Raw genomic sequence first — 20,649 nt, 5'->3', positions numbered from 1 at the left:
TAGTTTTTTCATTTTGTAGGTTTGGTTAAATTTGCACTTTTCAATTGGTTTGGAGTAACATTTGAACCATGTGTTTTACCATTTTGTCCCTTATGAAAACTTAATTTTCGTTTCTCCTTTATTGTGACGAGACCTCTACCCAACAAATGCCCACATGGCGTCCCAGACACACACCATCAGCAAAGCTCAACCTTTTGTACCCGTCACCAGCCCCAGAAAATAGAGAAAAATGAGAACCCTCAAAGAAAAATCCTTGTGAGGATGTGTGTTCTTTAGTTGATCAAGAAGTTGCTGAATAACTAAACACAGATCTTATTACACAGATTTATTTTATTCTGAAAAATGCTAGACAAAAAACATCCAATTTCTTTAAAAAAAAAAGTTCCATGTCCTTTAACCTACAAAAACAATGATCATTTTTTTACACATAAAAAAGACGACAATACACCTCTGCCGCGCTTTCACAGCCATAAACCAAAAGGAGAGAACACCTGGATCGATCCAGGTGATAGTTGAGAGCCAGAGTAACCCCAGGGAAACTCTGCGTTATTGTTAGTTCCCCCAGAGGATTCCTAAAATGTAGGATTTGGTGTTGCAGTCTCACATTGGGTAGTTAAGCACCACGTCCTGTTTGGCCAGCTCCAACAACATGGGATCATCGAAGAACTTGCTGATGCTCACATCCTCACTGAGACCCTACAGAACAAAAAAAGACAAAAAACCCACATGCGATCAGCCACGAAAGTGACCAGGTCCCCCGTGACCCAGTGACCAGGGAGACAAAAAGGCTCACCTTGCGCCTTCGGGTCTTGATCATGAACTCCCGGGCCAGGTGGGGGGCGGGCTGAGGCTCGAGAGGCCGGATCACGATGCTCTTGTCCAGGGGGTCACCGGGGACGATCTGAAAGGAAACATGAAATGTGGTTTAACCCTGAGAGAAGAGTCAGCTGGGAACATGTACTGCACGTTTCAACAAAAACGAGTGGAGCCTTCAAACGAGGCGCCGACCTTTCACTGAACATCTCCTTCGGTCGCAGGTCTGTCCTACTGTTACCGAGTCAGGAGCGCGTCCGTCAACAGGAAGGAAACGCATCGTGAAACGTGCCGTCACGGCCGTGGCATCAATCAAATGTCAGCTCAAGTATTCACAAGCTTTTAAAATGATTCACTTCATCCATTGTCTTAAAAGGCGCTCACGGTGTGACCGTCACGTGATCTCATCGTTATGGATGTGAGGCAGTTCCCCTAAATAGAAAAGGCAAGGAAGGCTGAACCTGGGGAAATGTTGGGAAGAGGGACGGATTGTGTGTGTGTGTGTGTGTGTGTGTGTAGAATAATCAATGGAAGGTCTGAAGCCCAATCAACAGATGGGAGGGGGAGGCGGTAACTCAACACTGGGCTGCTCGTGGCGGTACACAATCAAACGAATAAGGGACGCACGCTCACTTCCTGTTATTTTTATTTTCCTGGTCAGTTTAAATCGATGTGCGCCTGCAGGAACGATGTGGCACAGAGGAGAAGATTCAGAGTGTTGATCAGTATCGGGTTCAAACTATCGCTGCCCTTTAGTAAGTAAATTGGCACCGGACCAAAGGGGTGTCGACTTGGATAAAGGTGATTTCTGTTTGGCTCAAACTGCCCGGGACGACGGAACCAAAGAATTACTCTTGATTGAATGATGGTAAAACATTTTTAGCTGAATAGTCCCAGGGGAAATCTTATTTAGTGACGGCCACGCTTCATATTATCCGTGTTTTTAAATGGTGTCACGCTTTCTACTTAAAATAATTCCCATGATAACCACAAAGACAAATAGACGATAAAGGTCAATATATTTTTAAGCCTTAACAGCACTGTAAAACATGGTTCTGCATTGACAAACCTCAAGGGTTTTTATCTTCTCAGTTTACACAACAACTGTTGTGTTCACCGTTCATACAAGCATGTAAATTAATAATGCATGTCTCTTCTCTTACTCGACACTTGGATTTTAACCTCAATGGGGAATAAGAAACATGAAATATGTGCACTGAGGAAACCGCTCCCTCTTCCAGATGAACACTTTTGCAGTTAGGTATTAATCCTCCCATAGTGGAGCTAAATTTCCCCTGACACAGCTCTGCAGAGTGCAGACACAAACACATGTCAGACATAGCACACAGGAACAGTTACACTCTACTTAAAAATTAATGACTCAACACTGCACATCAGAAGGAATTTAGCAGGAGTGGCAGACATGTGCACAGGGGTTGACAGCGCTGTGCAAGCGGCCACAAGAGTTGGTGCTCTTTACCACAGGATACAAACACTTACAAATCGGTTTCTGTTTTGGTTTTTAATGTGAAAATGTCCAAATGCTCATGCGGCTTATCAGTTAGCATCTGGATTTCTTAGTTTTGGGGCATTCAAATGAATTCCTGTCAGTGTCATCATTTGAGTCCGATTCCCAAATATACGTGATTGACATGCTGCAACTGCATAACAGCTTAACTGTGGACCGCAACATGTCGTTGGTGTAGTTTTGCAGCTCTTGTCCAGAATATAGGAAGCTTGCAATTTCTTTTGAGGGGAATTCAATTATTGATTTAAATGAACTTAAAGTCTGTTCATATCAGTGACTGTGGTAAAAAAAAAAAAAAAAAAAATTACTAAAATGATTTCTATAAAAGAAAACTGAATCAGCAAGTTGGACAAGAGGAACATTGTGTTGGGGAAGGAGTTTCTGCAAAGCCGAATAATCAATTAAGAGAAAAATATCTCTTGAAATGTACACCTGGTTAAATCGATATTGGATCTCAATTGCCCGACTTTTGTTATATTCCATTATTGGAATATATTCCACGGTAGTCGGTGGAAACTCGCATTAAGTTAAGTTTCGCCAATTTTGGTATTTTGTCCAATTGGAGGGAAAGCTTGTTTTTGCGTACCTGCCAGTGGTGGAACACAGACAGAGCGAAGGCCTGTCCCTGCGTGTGCGTGCGAAGGTCCGTCTCAAAGCCGAAGGAGTCGATGGCCGGGATGAAAGCCTTGATGGTGTAGAGAGGAGACCCTGGAATGGGCGCATCCTGGGTCACGTGACCCCTGTTCCAAGACAAGCGCAGGAATCCATTTTTAAAAACTCAAATCCCTGCATTTTAATATTACGGAATAATCAGAACGAGTATACCAACCTTCTTCGAGCCAGCACTGTGTAGACAGCAGATACGCAGTCAGCTGGAGCCTGAACCTCCACAAAGTAATACGGCTCCATCAACCTAGGAGTGGCCTGGGACACGAGGAAGACCACACATTAGAATAAAGGCAAGAGGATGCATGAGAAAGTATGGCTACAACACAACCAGTCGTGCGTGGTAACATCTGGCTTTGAGCTAAACGTGAGGAGCGATGCCAAAATTATGAAAGAGGAGCGGTACTGCACCACAATTCAAGAAGAACACAGTCAGCAGAACCCCACACGTGGTAATCCTGATAATGGAACACTAAACAAAAGGCATAAAAGCTATTGGCAGATGAGGAGAAGAATAGACTTGGGGGAGGATGATCTCACCATGAGGAAAGCAGAGTACACCACTCTCCTGGCTGTGGGGATGACCTGGCCCCCTCCTCTGTGGAGAGGCTCCTGAGCAATGACGGCATCGAGGATCTTAAACTTGACATTCCTGATGGCTGGGGGCAGCAGAAAGACAAGAGAGTTAAGGGGACATACCACTACGACTTCCATGGCTGTGGACATTGCTGCCAAGAGGAAACTCCAGCAGCAATGGAAGCACAGAGGAAAAAAACAAACGTGTTTCAGTAGATAATTGTGAGGGGAGGCAACTCACGCTCATCACACAGAGGCCCCTCTCTGGTGCCCCACTGGAAGCCCTGAACGATGCTGTCTTTGACTGAGCCGAGCAGCGCCTTGTCCACCTACACAACGAAAGACAAGGACGTCACGAGCCCGCTACAAAAAAGAGGATTTACGTCTTAAGAAGCTTTGAATGATCTTGTCCCCGATTAATAAAAGGGTAACTAAATTGTGTCAGTCATTTTGGTCCAGTTTAAAAATGTCCAGCCTCCTTCTTTCATGTTGTTGAAGATATATATTTTGGGAAAACTCATTTTTTTAATATTTGCACTTGGTTTTATAGACAATTGCTTGATTGAAATATGAATAATAATAAATAAAAATAATGCAATTATAGCCATCCATGTGGCAGGTCGAAAGAAGTCAGAGGTAATCAACAATAATATCAATTAGAAATAACTTATTTCAGTTTTTATGAAGAAAAATAGCTGTTCTAGTTTCGGTGTTAGAATTTGCTTCTTTTTTGTTTGTTTTTTATTAATATATGAAGTGTTTGATCTGCCTCTTTAGGCTCTGCAATGATGTAATTAAAAACATATTAGAAAAAAAAGAGGATGTGACTGCTCTACGCAGTTGGAGTAAACACAACGTAAATACATCCGTGGCCAAAGGGAACACAACTCACCTCAGAGGGCAGCGTGTCATCTACCAGGATGTTTGGTCCCGTGGTGTCCGGTCCGAAGGCCCAGATGGACCTGGCGGCCAGCAGATCCCAGTCGTACTTTGTCTGGAAAAACTCTCCCAGCTTCTTCCTGCCACGAGGGAACAGAACAGCCACTGGTTGAAAAGGCGGACTCCACATTGTGTCAGCGGGAGCATTAAGGAGATTGGTTGATCGGGTGGGGGGGGGGGGGAGGGGTTAATGGACGAGGAGGAGCAGAGCGGAGCTTCGGGTTAAATGGCGCGTGAAGTATGTCGCGTCTTTGACGTCGCTGGGTACAGAGAGCCTGATGGATGAGCCGAGGACGCACGGGAAGCAGCGCGCTCACACACTCAGATTCATCCAGGCTTTCAGTGGGGGATTCAATTACTGGGAGATATCTGATCAATACACATGGAGGGGTGTATTGATCCGATCACACGTACGTGTGCAACCGGGCTTGTCCTTAAACACTCCAACATGAATGCGTAGCTGTACATCTATTGCCATTTTTAAATATAGATTTATATCAAATAGTGAGCATTAATAAGTGTTTAAGGTCCCTTTCAAAATGACACGGGGAAGCAGAAATAAAAATATTACCCACAAATCCATAACTTTATTTTAAACAGGACTATTTAAGGCCGAGGCATTTCTACATCTCTCCACCTTAATGACATCATTTAATTAAAGAGCCAATTATGCCGGCTCCTTTATCCCTGCTAACCGAGGAAGTAATGAAAACTAATGATGGGCCAAAGTGGCTTTGATATACGGAGGAATTAAAAAGGCTACTGCCATACCAGAATGAAATGGGGGGAATCTATACATCCAACCTGAAAGGCACATTAAGCCATTTCAATTATTTAAGAGATCATGAGTTCAATGTATGCGAGCGGGATGGCGATATTCGCTCCAGCTCACCTGTTCCACGTGATCTGTACCACTTCGTTCTCGATGTCCTCAGCTAGCCCCTTCTCCAAGGGCTCTGCAATCATGGTGATCTTGTTCCTGTCAATCACATCACACGGCTGTCAATCAATCACTCATTCTGCAGCCAGGGGGCACTTGCTTGTAGGGAAGGACTAACAACTGACAACTTTCCACAAAGAAATACAAATTAAAACACTTTGTCAGAAGTCAAAAACTGTTTTAAAAGAAGGTAATTTATCACTTATCAAAGTAAAAAAAATCCCATTTGACACGCACTTTTTGTTTGGCGTTTCAGCGAAGCACTTGAGTGAAGAAGTCTCTACAACCGTTTCACAGAAGGTCACGACCGGGTCAGCGACCTGTGGACAAAGATCAGCACAATCACCCAAAGAAACAAAGGGCCGCAGGCTTGTGTGGTGCTATGGACAATAATTACTTTAATGTCGATCTCGGAGTACATCTTGCGCAGGTCGTGCATGACGCAGTCCAGGTAGAGCTCTCCTGTCCCCAAGATAACATGCTCTCCGGATTCCTCCACCTGAAAGACAAAACACATTTGGACAATCAACACCGGTGACGTCGAGGTCAGATTTGTTCCGTCCTGCAGGAGCCGTTTTTCTATGACCGGCCGGCCGGCCGGCCGTACCTTTGTGGTGAGGGACGGGTAGCTCTTGTTGACCTTCCTCAGTCCGTCCAACATTTTGGGTAGCTCTGAAGGGTTGACGGGCTCCACTGCGATCTTTATAACTGATGCTGTGTTGAACTTCAGTGGCCTGAAAATCTGAGCCTGCAGAGAATTAAAAAAGAAAAATGTGATTAATTATGCCGTTTTGGAAGTTTAAAAAAGGTCGTATTTCTGCCGCTGGTCTCACCTCTTCGTTCCCTCTGGGCTCCGTGATTGTTGCCGTCTTGACGATTGGCTGATCGCAGCCTTCGATTAGAACCCAGTTGCCCGCAGGGACTCTGTTCACTTCAATTTGGTATCTGAAAATGTGAGCGGCACAAAAGAGAATTCAAACTCCAATTACTGCCGCGCGGTCGTAAGCCCCCAACCAAGTCAAGTCGATTGCAGAGCCACAGTTTCATCGTGGCCATCCCAAAATGTCACCACGTCCTCCTCTTAGACATGTGTGAAATTAGCAGATTAATCCTGCAGTTATTGGTAAAAAGGTGCTTGTGAGGTGACAGTGACCTTTGATCTGACTCTGGTTGGGTACCGAGAACCGGTACCAATATAGCACCGGTTCCTGCACGACGCAGATTTCCACAGCGCACATTTATACTATATACGCTATTAAGCACAACAATGGGTAAAGATTGTTAAATATATTCAAACCTGGCGACTGAAATCCAGAGCCGGCCCACAGTGCAGACCTGGGAGTCCTCCTCGTCTTCAAGGGTGTAGTTCTCTCCCAACACCTTGACAGGCTGACCCGCCTGAATGGTCCCACTCAGCACCCGGCCGAACGCGTGGAACTGAACCCCATCCTCCGTGCTGTACATCTTGGTGGTGTGGCACATCAAAGGACCCTGAAGTGAGCAGAAAAGATGGATGCGAGAGAGAGATTAAAGAAATAGGGCAAGGACGTCTTACCACTTGAATGTGACATTTTTAAATAAAAACATAAGAGGGCTTTGACGTAAGGCAGTTAAACATGTAATGGAACTTGGAAAACTGATCAGCAGCTTGTATTGGCTTAAATTAGAATATTTAAAAGCCTGCACACTGAGACAAACAGCCTGTTGGGTTGATCTGCTACAGCAGCTGGAAGGACTTGAAACAGATTGCGCAGCCTTTGCTTCTCAGCAGCCAACAAACAGGAGCTTCCCGCCCTGCTTGGCTTATACTCACTTCAGGGTCGCACTCCGTCATGGCCTCCGCGAGGTCCGAGTCCAGACCTCCGTTGTACGTGTGCTCTATCTTGCTCCTAGCACCCTCCTGTGGTGAGGGGATGTGATGTACACACATGTCCACGAAGCCTGAACAGAGGAAAGTCGTGCTGGAGTTAATAGCGATACAACAGGTGGACCCAATCGTGATCATTTATCATCACATTCAAATTACAACCAGCAGCAGTAATATTGAGTAAAGCAGAAAGATGGATAAAATGCTCCCGAGTTAATATCACTTTGCTTGAATCTTGTAAAAGAAAAACAAATCACAAATACAGTGAAGACCATCACAAGCAAAGAGATGAATCCTTACCAGTGAACTCTCCAAAGAAGCGGTTGCAGACCAGTCTGAGTAAGGGTCTGATGTTCAGCTTCAGCTCTTCTTTGGTGAGGTGGATCCCCAGTTCATCCAGAACTCTGGGGAGAGACGTGTCCACGTCCCCGACCACCTAGACGCAAAGAGCATTTGGGTGCGGATGACACACTGAGGTCTGCAAAAGGCGGGTTGCTTTGTTACACAGAAACGGTTCATGTCCAACCTGTGAGAGGATCTTGTAGAGAGGCTCCAGAACAAATTCCACAAAGCTGCGCTGGGAGTTGCTGCTGGGCGCTTTCTTTGTGAACTTGCGACTGGAAAAAAAAAAATGGCACATATAAGGACATGTTAAGAGGATTACTGGGCATTAAAATGTTACCATACTGTTCTAGGGAAAAATGTGTTCCTTACGTTTTGGGGTTGAAATAAATATCTCCCCAGAGCCTCTTGGCAAACTCATTATAGTTGATGTCACCTGGGAACACAAAGAGAGGAGTAAGTACATACCGAGGTAACGCCATTAAGCGGTAGATAATAAAAAACAGGCCCCATGGAGGGTTGATGCTGAAGAGCCTCACCATAGGTGTCCGAGTAGATCTTTGCAAAAGACCCGAGGGTGAAGCAGGTACTGTACTGAGAGCTGGCGAAGCACACATTGCCTAGCAGAGGAGACACCACCAAGTTCTCATCCGTGGAGTATGTGCTGAAAAAGAAGAGAAATGACCATCAGCTTGTCTGATGCCGCCGCCCCCATCGGTATGTACCACATCTAATCAAGCCACTCCCCAAACACTGTGCCCGGTTTGGGTTTGAAGGGTTACCTGAGCAAACCATTGACCTCATCCACGATGTGGCGGAGTTTATAGTAAGCATCTGTGGGGGGCAATTTGAGCTCCCCGATGAGCCGGTCCACCTTGTTGATGCAGATGGTGATGGCCATTCGCTCCTGAACCGCGTGTTTGATCAGGCGCTCTGTGTTCAGCATCACCTGAGCAGGGATACAAAGAAGGTCTAAATGGAATGTTTTAAGTGCAGTTCATGACACGTTGCAGAGTTAAAACCCTGCAGACCACCGATTGGTTTCGGAGAATCCGCCGTAATGCTGCACAAACGGTTTATTAAATAGAAAAGGCAGTTTGTTCAAATTTACTCTCGCCAGACTATTAAGAAATGCAAAAACGAAGCCGTAGACGCGACACCACTGAGAGGTGTGCTGCAGCTGCTGCTTGATTCCTGTTGAAATTATTCTGCAAATGTCCCCTTTGAAAATTGGGTCACGGCTGTTTCCCCCGAAGTTGTTACGGCGTTCAGCCTGAGACTGCAGCTACACTGCAGAAGTCCCACATGCAGCAAAAGAAAACCCCACAGCATCCAGCAAATGACTGCTACCAAAAGTGAGTCCATTTCCAAGGTTGGAGAACATTCACAATTGTGCAAAGAGTGCAGATTGGGGCACCATGGAGGAAAAAGCGTGCAGTGACTCACTCCTTCTGCTGCGTCTATGAAAAGGACGATGCCGTCCGAGAGCCGGATACTAGAAGTGACCTCGTCAGAGAAGTTCACGTGGCCTTAGAGGGAGACACAAGGTTTGACGTCACTCCCTGTTAGGTCACACCAAAACAAACACCGCGTCCAGCCGTGCACTCTACCTGGTGTGTCCATGATGTTGAAAAGGTAGGATTTTCCTCTGGAGTCTGGCAGGACCATTGTGACGGGGGCGCTCTTGATACCCACACCTCTCTATGGAAGAAGCACAGGGTAGAAATAACCTTCTGGAGGAGGGGGAATGTAATTCTAGAAGGACGTCTGCGAGAAGCCGTTTTCAAATTAATCTGTATTCCTATGGGAATCATAGTTCCATGTTTGCCATTCATTGACATTCCACTATGCCGTAACACTCACCTCCTGTTCGGTGAAGAGGATGTCGGTGTATCGCAGCTGAAAAAGTCAAACGTCATGTTTGTTACCCTGTAATATACAGTAAGAGAAATAATCTCTCAAAAATGTGTTTATCCTTCCAGTCGACACTCACATCCACATCGTCCCTCTTCCTGATTTCTGGGTGCGTCTGTTCAATCAGGCAGTCCACGAAACAGGTCTGAACAGAATAAACAAATTCATTAGATCCCCATGAGTCACAGATAAGTCCAAAGAGCACCCTGGTTATTAGCATATATCCAAAACATTCATATCCTCATGCATTTTTCATCTTAAGAACACATGTCCTCTTTGGCAAAATGCCACAGAATACCCAATTATTGTGCAGGGCTGGCAGGTTGCCAAGGCAAGAAAAAACAAACAAACAAGCAGACCAAAAAACATCATTTTCGAAGCCAGAAATCATTCTAAATATCACTCGAGTGTTTGATATCTGCCTGTTATTTGGACTGGTAAAGTCAACTTAACAACAGAAGTGGGGATAATGTTGAATTCTTTCCATCTACAAACCAGCGCTGCAGTGAACGTCAGACCCCTGAGTCGCCGAAACCAGAGAATATTCACTTCAATTTGACATGTGTGCGCCGACAAATTTGGCATTAAGCTAAAACATCAGTTATAAATTTGGCCTGGTTATACATTTTGAGAACAGAATTCCCCCTCAGCCCACATGGCAAAAGCACTAGACCCACTGTAGGGGGACAAACTGCCTTTACTAGGGCAGAGATACCAACCTTGCCGTGGTGAAGATGTCCACACAGGGTGACGTTACGGATTAGCTCAGGACCGTCCATCAAATCCGCAAGGAACCTGCCAAGAGAAGAGAGATACAAGCGCTTGAGAGACGGTCAACGCATGTGTTTTAAGGATATGTAAATAGGAAATACACAATATTGAATGTGGCGCTGTCTGGATGTACATTTGCATCTTCAGACCCAATCGGCAGAAATCATGTGCGCATTGATGTGACTTACTCCATATCATAGACGGTGGCAGGTAACTCCTGTTCCATCAGTGTGAACCGCTTGTGCCTCACAGGCTTGATGATGGGCTCTGGAATGAAGAGAAAACACTTATATTTGTGTGCTGATCGCAATCAGCCTCCAGCCCATGTGCACAATTTAAGCAAATACTATGAGTTTGATTGTTCTTTCTATCTAACCTGTGAGAGGTTGTGTGTCTTCCTCCTGGACAATAGTTTCCACTTCGGGGCCATAAACTTCCTCTGCTGTAGGATAGTACTTCTTGTCCTCGTGCAGGACCACCTCCATACCAGGGACGTCCTCGTCGGCATCGGCGGGTTCATCTTCATCATCATCGTCACCCTAGACAGAGAAATTACCATGACACGTGGTCACATACTGAAAAAAAATAATGTCGGGGCACATCTTGCGCAGGTCGGGCCAAAGGGGTAAAGAAATGATTACCTCGTCAACATCTCTGTCCTCGGCATCCAGATCATCCTCATCGTCATCAGAGTCCAGCTCTGGACCGATGTAGTTTCCAAACTCGTCATACAGATCAGCCTCCATTTCATAGAGCACTGAAAGAGGAGACATGGGTTGAATAATGTTATACAGTTTCTCTGAATTGATAGAGGCAATAAGGTCCAAGGACAAAACACAAATAAACTTAATTGGAGATTAAACAGCCATAGGATGTGGCGAGACTATACAATAGTATACAACAATGATTATATACGCTGTATCAATGCATCATTGAATATTATTTCATGTATGTGTTGCTATGTGAACCATTATGCACCAAAAACATGTCTCAATATAAATAAATGGCCTTTCACTGTGAAGTTGTGCTTGTTTTACAGAAGTCGGGGATGACTTCGTAACCAGCTTGCTTAATAAGGTTTCCTTAAGTTATCATCAAAGCTAATGCTAACTTGTATAGCACAACATGCATCACGGGAACTATTTATCAAGCTTTCAGTTGGTTTCCGTTGGCAAAACGAATACTACCATCTTGATTAAATGAGAAGTCTTCGATGATTAACGTTACAGACTAACATTTCCCTTATGTTTGCTATGTTAGCAGCGACTCAAAAACGAGCATGCTAACGTGCTACCATGCTAACAGAAATGAATGACTTGGAGAGGACGTTGCAGCTACGTTGCTGTCTAGCAATTTAGCTAAACAAAGCGTGAAGCTTAGTTTACGGAACTTAACTATAACCTGTTGCCTGATTATAACAACTCACCTGTTTTCTGTTATAGCGCGGTGTGTTTGGATAATAATCGAAACAAGAAAACGGTTGGGTAAGTATTCAGAAGATAAAAAATAATTTCACAAAAAGCGCCATGCGCACGAAATATTACTTCCGGCTTTCTTCTTCTGAGGACTCGGGGGCCGTTCGAGCTCACTATCGCCCCCGGCGGTAGAGTTGGGTATTTAGTAGCATAGGCTCCAAAGAAAATTACATCTACAATTCAAATACCTGCTACTTTTGCGTATTTACTCTCACTTAAATACCCACACATGACTGTAGATTTGCACCCAGTGCACGTCAGCATCTCGCCTTTCCACCTTGATGTTGTGCACATTAGGAGTGTATTAGGAGTTCAGGAGGGTTCCCGTGGATGACATGCGTCTATTTAGTGCCATCCAGTGGTCAAGGACTTGTAGGCCGAAGGATTAAGCCTGTATCTCGCTGCTGAAACTAAATCAATCTAAACGCCGTGATATAATAGATATATAATTATTGCATTAATTTGATGAGGGCACAAAATATAGCTGGATATTGGAGTTTGCGCTGAATTCTTCCACAGTTCAATGTTAATGAATAGATGCGCCTGTAGTTTTGTTCTAAAAAAGCTGGAGGGCAGTAAATAGCCATCAACGTTAATGCAGTTATGGCATCCTTCTATTCCAGTGTGTCATGTAATCAACATGGCTATTATTTGGTGCTTGTGTGTTTTTGTAAATTTTGTAAGTCTACTCAGATGAACCTGTAAAAAACTGGGCCTTAACAACTTAAACAGTTGAACAGAAGGAATCCTCAAATTAGACTATTTTTCTAAAATGAATTGTATTTAAAATAAATAATTAGTAATTGATTTCTACTTATACTTGTTAGATACATGTTTAGAATACTAGTTTTCCATTGGAATTAATTGAAAATGTTATACCAAAAATATTATTTATCACTTAAGCATTGGTGAAATCTTTGCAAGATTCGAACTATTGTAAGAGCATTAATTAGTTTTGATTGATAATTCGACTGAAACAGCCAACTGCTTCCTCTTAGAGAATGTGAAGCTTAAAATGGATAAAGGAGGTGTGGTAGCAGATGTTTTTCTTGACCTCAAGAAGGCTTTCGATACAGTTAATCAGAATCTCCTGATCAATAAACTGTCAAATTTGAACTTTTCCAGGGGATGGTTCATCATTTACTAAGATCTAACGTGGAAGACTGCAGGGTTGTATTTTGGGATCTTTATTATTCAGTTTATACATAAGTGATTGGTGTCTGCGATGCGTGTGATATTCAAAAGTAGGCTGACGATACAGTGATTTTATGTTCACGTAAAGAACAAAGAACAACTAACTTACACTCACATCCACAATGACAAAAGGTAACCAAATGGCACATTCCTGCCTTCATCTACAGTTTGTATGTCCTTCACAAAGAAGAATTGTCACAAGAGCCAGATGTTTACGTTGCTGGTGCGAGGCCACCGGTGGATTTTAAATATTTAGGCATTATTATCATGATTGTACCCCAAGCAAATAGCACAAAATTAAAATGTATTCACATTCTCCATAAACAAGCCGTACAAACACTTGATGGTTGGAATATTCTCACCAAACAGCATATACTGAGTCAAGAGAGGATTTTATTAAACAAAGCAGTCAAAGCAGCAGACTTACTACATCTGCTTCAAGAGGTGCTTGTGTTATTTCCTATTTTTCATCTTCTTTTTCTTCTCTCTGTGTAAGTTATGTGCGTGCTTTCACGGTAGGTGTGTTTGTGCGGCCTGTTATGGTTGCTCACTTTTGTTATAAGTTGTGTCCATTTGTCGATGAATTTTAATTACATTTCCTTTTGAGATTTTATTTTTTCTTCTTTTTCTTTCTTTTAGGCTGCCTTAAAAAACATCTGGCCGTGGACAGCAGATAGAATTTACTCTGGCTCACTTTGTTGATTAGTGTGCATTGTCCCTGCAAAATAAATGAATAAATAAATGCATACGTTTAAAAACTTGGTTCTAATCACATATATTGGGACTTTAACCTCTGTTAATTTGTACAGAGTTTATATAGTTGCGGTGTATTGGCAATCGAATCAATACATCTTCCAAATAGAGAAGGGAGTAAAAAACAATTAGGCCAACTGATGTTCAAATATGAAATATGGCATTGCTAGGATACAAGTAAGCAATCAGGGGGAAATTCATTATTCCACTTGGGTGTTGATGAGGTTTGAAAATAAATGCAGAGAAAGGGTTTCAGTTGATGGCTTTATTCCTGCTGGTGATTATATGCTTCAATAGGCCTGGCCTACAGAGTCAATACATCGATACCGTAGACTGACAAACAAGTTAAACAAACAAACACAGCCTTAAACATTGTCATCCATTTCAAATAATATATTCTGTGAGAGGCAAATTTATTGAAAATATTGTTTCGTCATCTTGAAAAGCCCTTCATAGAGCAGTTGATACACTTCGTAAAATGTATTGAGGCTATACTTTTATATTTCAACAAGTGCAGATGAATAAACACTTGTTAAGAGCGCCCCGTTTGGCATCATCTTTAAAATATTGTCACTACAGTGTGACCAGAAAAACATTTTAAAGCAGTGTATTTATTATATAAATAGGTCAACCCCAACATGTCAAAGTTATAGATTACTTATTTCTTTATAACAGAGCAATGATAAGACATTGATTTCCTTTCTCTAGGCGGTGATTGCAGGTCTCTAATCATTTACCTTCTGCTTCTGTCCTGAGATTGAACCCCGGGAGCCAAAAGTGAGGCTGGACTGAGTCACGTGTAAACTGGACGGTAGACACACTTTATTTAAAATACAAATGGTTTAATTGCCTCAACATTAATTAGCTGGACTATTCAACCTGAGGTTTGGACCAAATGTGTCAACCGGCCCCTTAACGAGGATCTCCTTTGTCGCCCCTCTACTCCGCCACCAGCTTCCTCAGCCTCTGCACCACCTCCTCCCCGCTGCTCCACGGCACCGTGACAGCCTTGAACTCCCCGGGCATGGCCTCGTGGGTCTCCGTGATCAGCCGGTGCATGGGGAAGTCACGGCGCGGGAAAGCCACGTCGCGGGGCCCGAGGGACGTGGCCGGGCAGAAGTCGTTGGCTCCGTCCCCCACGTAGAAGACGCGTTGGTAAGGGCGGCCCCGCTCCTGCGCCCTGCGGGCCACGTAGTCCCTGACGATCACCTGCTTGCACATGTTGCTCGGGCACCGCACGCAGTCGTGGGAGTGGAAGGGACGCAGGACCAGTCGGCCGTCCCTGTTGAAGGTGGCCGGGTTGCTGAAGATCCGGTGGAAGAGTTGGCGGGCCCCGGCGCGCCGCAGCCAGGCCTCGATGAAGAAGGTGTTGGAGTCGGACAGCAGCACCACCTCGAAGTCCTGCGGCGGCCGAGTGCGGAGGAACTGGAAGAGGGTGAGCATGCCGGGGGTGGCCGGGATCTTCTCCATGGAGCCGCGGATGTCGCTCTCGGTGACGCCCTGCTCCGCCAGGTAGGCCAGCACGCGCTGCATGTACTCGTTGTAGCGGCCGGGTTGGTACGTGTCCTTCAGCCAGGCCGGGAGGTGCTGACCCGGGGCGGTCTGCACCACCACGTCGTCGCTGGTCTCATCCACGATGGTCTCATCAAAGTCGAAGAAGATGAGGAAGCGCTTGTCGGAGGAGATGCTGGTTGAATTGGAGGCCATGGTCTTTGCGCGTCTGGACCCGGCGGGCTCCCCCTCGCCTGGGGGATGGGGTGGGACATAACAGCAGGTGAATATTGAATCCCCCATGATCGACTACGCCACACCTCTGAATGCTACAGGCACTAAATCTCCACTCTTGCTCTCCGGCATCCCACGCAAGACCAGCCAGAGGGTGGAGGCTGGCGGGAGGGTGGTTTCTGGGAAACAGCAATGCGTAAAGAGACGAAAAGTGTGAGGGGGAGAGGGGGGGGGGGTGGTGGAGGTAAAACAGATTACAATTTAGATGTGACACATGAAGTAGACACAATAATCGGAATGTTATATAAAATAATAACATTCAGCTATAACTATAGCTGAAAGAGAGCAAAGCAGCCAGTCGGAAGAGGGAGCGTTGGACTCAACCTTCTCACCCAGAAGCTACAATATACACTCACCGGCCACTTTATTAGGTACACCTGTCCAACTGCTCGTTAACACTTAATTTCTAAGCAGCCAATCACATGGCGGCAACTCAGTGCATTTAGGCATGTAGACATTGTCAAGACAATCTCCTGCAGTTCAAACCGAGCATCAGTATGGGGAAGAAAGGTGATTTGAGTGACTTTGAACGTGGCATGATTGTTGGAGCCAGAAGGGCTGGTCTGAGTATTTCAGAAACTGCTAATCTCCTGGGATTTTCACGCACAACCATCTCTAGGGTTTACAGAGAATGGTCCGAAAAAGAAAAAACATCCAGTGAGCGGCAGTTCTGTGGGCGGAAATGCCTTGTTGATGCCAGAGGTCAGAGGAGAATGGCCAGACTGGTTCGAGCTGATAGACGGGCAACAGTGACTCAAATAACCACCCGTTACAACCAAGGTGGGCATAAGAGCATCTCTGAACGCACAGTACGTCGAACTTTGAGGCAGATGGGCTACAGCAGCAGAAGACCACACCGGGTGCCACTCCTTTCAGCTAAGAACAGGAAACTGAGGCTACAATTTGCACAAGCTCATCGAAATTGGACAATAGAAGATTGGAAAAACGTTGCCTGGTCTGATGAGTCTCGATTTCTGTTGCGACATTCGGATGGTAGGGTCAGAATTTGGCGTCTACAACATGAAAGCATGGATCCATCCTGCCTTGTATCAACGGTTCAGGCTGGTGGTGGTGGTGTCATGGTGTGGGGAATATTTTCTTGGCACTCTTTGGGCCCCTTGGTACCAATTGAGCATCGTTGCAACGCCACAGCCTACCTGAGTATTGTTTCTGACCATGTCCATCCCTTTATGACCACAATGTACCCAACTTCTGATGGCTACTTTCAGCAGGATAAAGCGCCATGTCATAAAGCTGGAATCATCTCAGACTGGTTTCTTGAACATGACAATGAGTTCGCTGTACTCAAATAGCCTCCACAATCACCAGATCTCAATCCAATAGAGCATCTTTGGGATGTGGTGGAACGGGAGATTCGCATCATGGATGTGCAGCCGACAAATCTGCGGCAACTGTGTGATGCCATCATGTCAATATGGACCAAACTCCCTGAGGAATGCTTCCAGCACCTTGTTGAATCTATGCCACGAAGAATTGAGGCAGTTCTGAAGGCAAAAGGGGGTCCAACCCGTTACTAGCAGGGGGTACCTAATAAAGTGGCCGGTGAGTGTAGGACACTATATTCGGGCATGGGCTTCATGCAAAATCCTGCAAAGAAGCAAGCTTATAAACTGCGCAATAGGCAAACAGGGCAGCAGCGTGTGATGGTCGCGTTGTGCGTGCTTACCTTTAGGTCGAAGCAGCGGGTGTCAGATGAGTGCGCGCGGCTTGCCTGCGTGGAGGAAGGACACAGTGGATGCTGAATTGCCTCAAACGGTGCGTGAAAAAAAAAGTATCACAGCGAGGTTGTAACGATGTATGAGAGCGAGATATTATATCGTCTAAGTGCAGCCAGCAGCCAGGACGGTAGAACGCGTCAGATCAAACTTAAACTCAAATTATTATTTTTAAAAAGTAGCATTACTGTGTGCTACTGGCGCTGGTTCCGATCCCCCGGCGTCGGTCCCGTCTGATCCGGTCTCGCAGGCAGTAGGCGGCCGGCCGGCGGGACGCGCGCTTATAAGTGACGGTCAAAAACCACGAAAGCCGCTGTGACGGGACCGCGCCTCCGAGTCCGCCCATTTAATAGCATCCTGCTGAGCGCGTGCACGGTACTTTGACAGAGGGGGGAGAGGGAGGGAGAGACAAAACAACCAAATGCAAATGTTCGGTTTCCCAAATAGCCTTACTGGCTGCTACCCGTCCTGTGCCGTAAAGCCCTTGAGCAAGACACAGAACCTCAAATTGCTCCCCAGGCGATTCAACGCAGCCCAACGCTCCTACTGAGCATCTTATGGTTGAAGACTCAACAACCTCCTTCCACAGGGTGGTGTTTCGTGTGGCGCTACTTGACCTCTGACCTGTATAGTAAGCACATTCTAAGTTACACCTCATTTTTTAAAATTCAGAGCAACAAAGTGGCTCTTTATTGATCGCAGAGAAACCGGATTATTGCAGCGCGGGAGTTGGCGTTTTTTGTCTTGATAAAACCTAAAATGGTGGTTGGCGAACAGCCTATCAGAACTTCTTAAACGCACACGCAAAGGCCTCTTCTCCTTCTCTGCCTGCCGACAGACGCGCCCCCCCCCCTGCCTCCTTTCCACACCATAAGGCGCAATGACAAACAGCTGGGGGGGGGGGGGGGGGTCTGACTATTTTCTAACCCAAATGGGAGAGGAGATGTACAGCCGGTGTGTTATTATCTCCTCTGCTGGCGATGAGAGCCTCGGTACCCGGCCGCCCACTCACCATCCGTGAGTCACTTACACTTCTCTCCATCCATGGGGGCCGCTCAGCCCTTCTCACTGGATTACGTGACTCATTGGTGCGCCCCTTAAAAAGCCCATATGGTGATACAGGGCACACAGGGGGGGGGGGGTGAGTGACAGCCGGGGCAGTCTTGACGTGTCCTAAGAGGAGGCAGATTCGGTTCGTAGAGGACTGAATAAAGGGGGTCGAGTTGGATCAGCGGATGTCCAGGAAAGAAAATACACAAAAATACCGTTGTCACTCAAATACTAAATTTGATATTTAGGCTGAGGGCAGACTTGGGTTGTATGTTACCTAAGTGGAGAATACCTGGATTACACGCTCACTGCCGTTCAGGGTCACGGCCAGAGAAGGCAATGAAACCTGCTGCAACTCTCAGGTGATTTTAAACATGGGGGGGCCCACATTGACCCCCGCGCCCCAAACAAAACAAGAATCGGACACAAAAAAAAAAGAAAAGAAAGAGGACCTGTAATGTTCCTGGACAAATGAAAAGCTTTGAAAAGCGAGGTCAGCAGCTGAGCCCTCGGTGTGAGACGCGGTTTGGTTACAGCCATTGCGCAAAAAACCCAGTGACCCTAAAAGAGCCAAATAACAGAACTCAAGCTAGTTCAGCTGGAATTTAGGCTTTTGAGCAAAGGTCGTTGTTGAGCTTGCTGTCAGGAGCAGGTTGGGCACCATTCTTATTTTTGTTTTGTTTGTTATTTGTGTTCACAGGCAACTCGCAGAAAATGAGGATTAAAAAAAGAGGCACAGACATGTGTGATAATCATGGCTACTTGTTTTTACTTCTCAAAGTTAGCGGTCAGTTTAATGTACATTATCAAAAAAAGGCCCAACTTTTCACTTCTCCACTATCTCCAGATAAAATACAAAAAAGGACAAACCGGGACATTGTAAAGCTGCACATGTTGTACCAGATACAATAATAAAATACGCAATGCTACATTAAGTGGTTAAAAATACAAAGGGGAAAAAGTATATTGATTTTTTTTTTTAAAACATCTTTAAAGAATATACATGTTATTTTTTCTTAACTAGCCAAGAATTTTAGTAGAAAGTGCATTCTATGGAACGAAGAAAGGAGGAGGAGGAGGAGAAGGATTTGCCAAAGTAAAAGACAAAACCGGACATGTTGGAGACAAACTCCAAGAAACGGATCGTAGCGAGCGAACGAGCTGCAGCCGGAGCTCGGAGGGGCCGAAGCAGGAGGAATGTCGCTTTCACTTTGAGGAGAGGTCCACGTGGAGCAAAAAGGGGTTTCTTTAAAGAAAGAAAAGGAGAAACACAAATAGGAAATTAAAAGTATGCGCGTACTTAAACGACGTGCCCTTCGTCCGCTACGGTCCCGTCTACACCGACCGCCTCCACCCGGGATTCTCCTCCTTTCAACAACATCCGCTCAAAATAATCACCTCCACCCGTTGTCATGCAGCCACAACTGCACTCTGTTCCACAATGCATCGTCAGTCCCTCCCTTCCCTGTGCCTCACCCACGCAGCAGTAAAGTGCAGAGAACACACACACACATACACACACACACACACACACACGCACACACAAAAAGCTTTTTAAAATAAACAACAAAAAAAACAGCAAGCTAAAGATACTGCGAAAATGCTGAAGCCCAGCAGTGAACCCGAGGGGGCAGGGCAAGCAAATAATAAAGTATTAAGACCCTTAGAAATGGCAGGATAATCACAGGTCTTAAACCAAAAAAGGGTTGACCCTAAACTACCGAGCTGAACCTTTTCAGGCTCAATACCGTTAGACTGTGAGAGAGGGGATCAGTTTTCCATTTACTGCTATTGTCCATCTCAGGTATCCCCAAATACACACACACACATGGTGGGGCACGTTGTGTAAAAGCAGCATTAGATAGAAGAGCACTGGGACAACCACATGTACACACTGGCAGAGAAAATGCGCGCACACACACACACACGCACACACACGCACACGCACACACGATATCTGTCAGACTGGGTGAAGGGCCACGCAACTCAAACTCATGACACACGACTTGCCAACCATTTAGGCTTACTTTAAACAACTAACATTCACACCATCGGCTGATACGTTAATAAATGTAATGTCTGACGCTGACTGGACCGCGTGCATGTTTATCTTTACAAGAATTCCAAATATTAGAAGTTGTATGACCACTGCCTTTTATCCTGACATTTCCTATTATGTGCTAACAACAGTATATCTACATTAGCTTAAAACCGAGCAAATCATCAGAGAATATAAAATACAAACAAAACATGAACAAAATCATCTGCCATCATTCTGCAAAGGCAACATTCAACAGGGG

General features: G+C 45.2%; 2 protein-coding genes across 6 annotated transcripts; both read right to left on the bottom strand.

Moving 5' to 3' along the window:
- Nucleotides 1-310: 310 nt before the first annotated feature.
- On the bottom strand, nucleotides 311-11,919 carry eftud2 (elongation factor Tu GTP binding domain containing 2). The gene is made up of 28 exons (XM_037476436.2): nucleotides 11,783-11,919; nucleotides 10,998-11,113; nucleotides 10,733-10,895; nucleotides 10,545-10,623; nucleotides 10,305-10,380; nucleotides 9,665-9,730; nucleotides 9,535-9,570; nucleotides 9,282-9,372; nucleotides 9,118-9,200; nucleotides 8,454-8,620; nucleotides 8,211-8,335; nucleotides 8,044-8,107; nucleotides 7,856-7,946; nucleotides 7,630-7,765; nucleotides 7,276-7,403; nucleotides 6,760-6,953; nucleotides 6,296-6,407; nucleotides 6,070-6,210; nucleotides 5,860-5,961; nucleotides 5,700-5,782; nucleotides 5,415-5,501; nucleotides 4,476-4,602; nucleotides 3,825-3,912; nucleotides 3,548-3,666; nucleotides 3,171-3,265; nucleotides 2,928-3,081; nucleotides 794-901; nucleotides 311-696 (listed from the first exon to the last, which is right to left on the bottom strand). The coding sequence occupies exons 2-28, from the start codon at nucleotides 11,100-11,102 to the stop codon at nucleotides 601-603; spliced, it is 2,916 nt and encodes a 971-aa protein (XP_037332333.1). The 5' UTR covers nucleotides 11,103-11,113; nucleotides 11,783-11,919; the 3' UTR covers nucleotides 311-600.
- A 2,255-nt stretch (nucleotides 11,920-14,174) lies between these two features.
- phospho1 (phosphoethanolamine/phosphocholine phosphatase 1) lies at nucleotides 14,175-18,125 on the bottom strand. 5 transcript variants are annotated; one of them, XM_037476438.2, is made up of 3 exons: nucleotides 17,488-18,125; nucleotides 17,251-17,331; nucleotides 14,175-15,682 (listed from the first exon to the last, which is right to left on the bottom strand). In XM_037476438.2, the coding sequence occupies exon 3, from the start codon at nucleotides 15,570-15,572 to the stop codon at nucleotides 14,718-14,720; it is 855 nt and encodes a 284-aa protein (XP_037332335.1). In that variant the 5' UTR covers nucleotides 15,573-15,682; nucleotides 17,251-17,331; nucleotides 17,488-18,125; the 3' UTR covers nucleotides 14,175-14,717. The 5 variants fall into 5 exon arrangements, with proteins under 5 accessions (XP_037332335.1, XP_037332334.1, XP_037332337.1 ...); XM_037476437.2 differs by having other exon boundaries at nucleotides 17,251-17,295; XM_037476440.2 differs by having other exon boundaries at nucleotides 14,175-15,523; nucleotides 17,488-18,123.
- Nucleotides 18,126-20,649: the final 2,524 nt, after the last annotated feature.

This window comes from Pungitius pungitius, chromosome 12, assembly GCF_949316345.1.
Source record: "Pungitius pungitius chromosome 12, fPunPun2.1, whole genome shotgun sequence".
Lineage (NCBI taxonomy): Eukaryota > Metazoa > Chordata > Actinopteri > Perciformes > Gasterosteidae > Pungitius > Pungitius pungitius.
The sequence above is the reverse complement of the archived record's forward strand: the minus strand, read 5'-3'. Positions and strand labels throughout refer to the sequence as shown.

Excerpts from the sequence above, each read along its gene's own strand:
- phospho1 (XM_062566280.1), bottom strand. The coding sequence starts at position 15,572 with ATGGGGGATTCAATATTCACCTGCTGTTATGTCCCACCCCATCCCCCA.
- eftud2 (XM_037476436.2), bottom strand. The coding sequence starts at position 11,102 with ATGGAGGCTGATCTGTATGACGAGTTTGGAAACTACATCGGTCCAGAG. Across the intron at positions 8,108-8,210 it reads GATCTACTCGGACACCTATG|GTGACATCAACTATAATGAG; the intron begins GTGAGGCTCTTC and ends TTGTGTTCCCAG. Across the intron at positions 3,913-4,475 it reads ATGACACGCTGCCCTCTGAG|GTGGACAAGGCGCTGCTCGG; the intron begins GTGAGTTGTGTT and ends TTCGTTGTGTAG.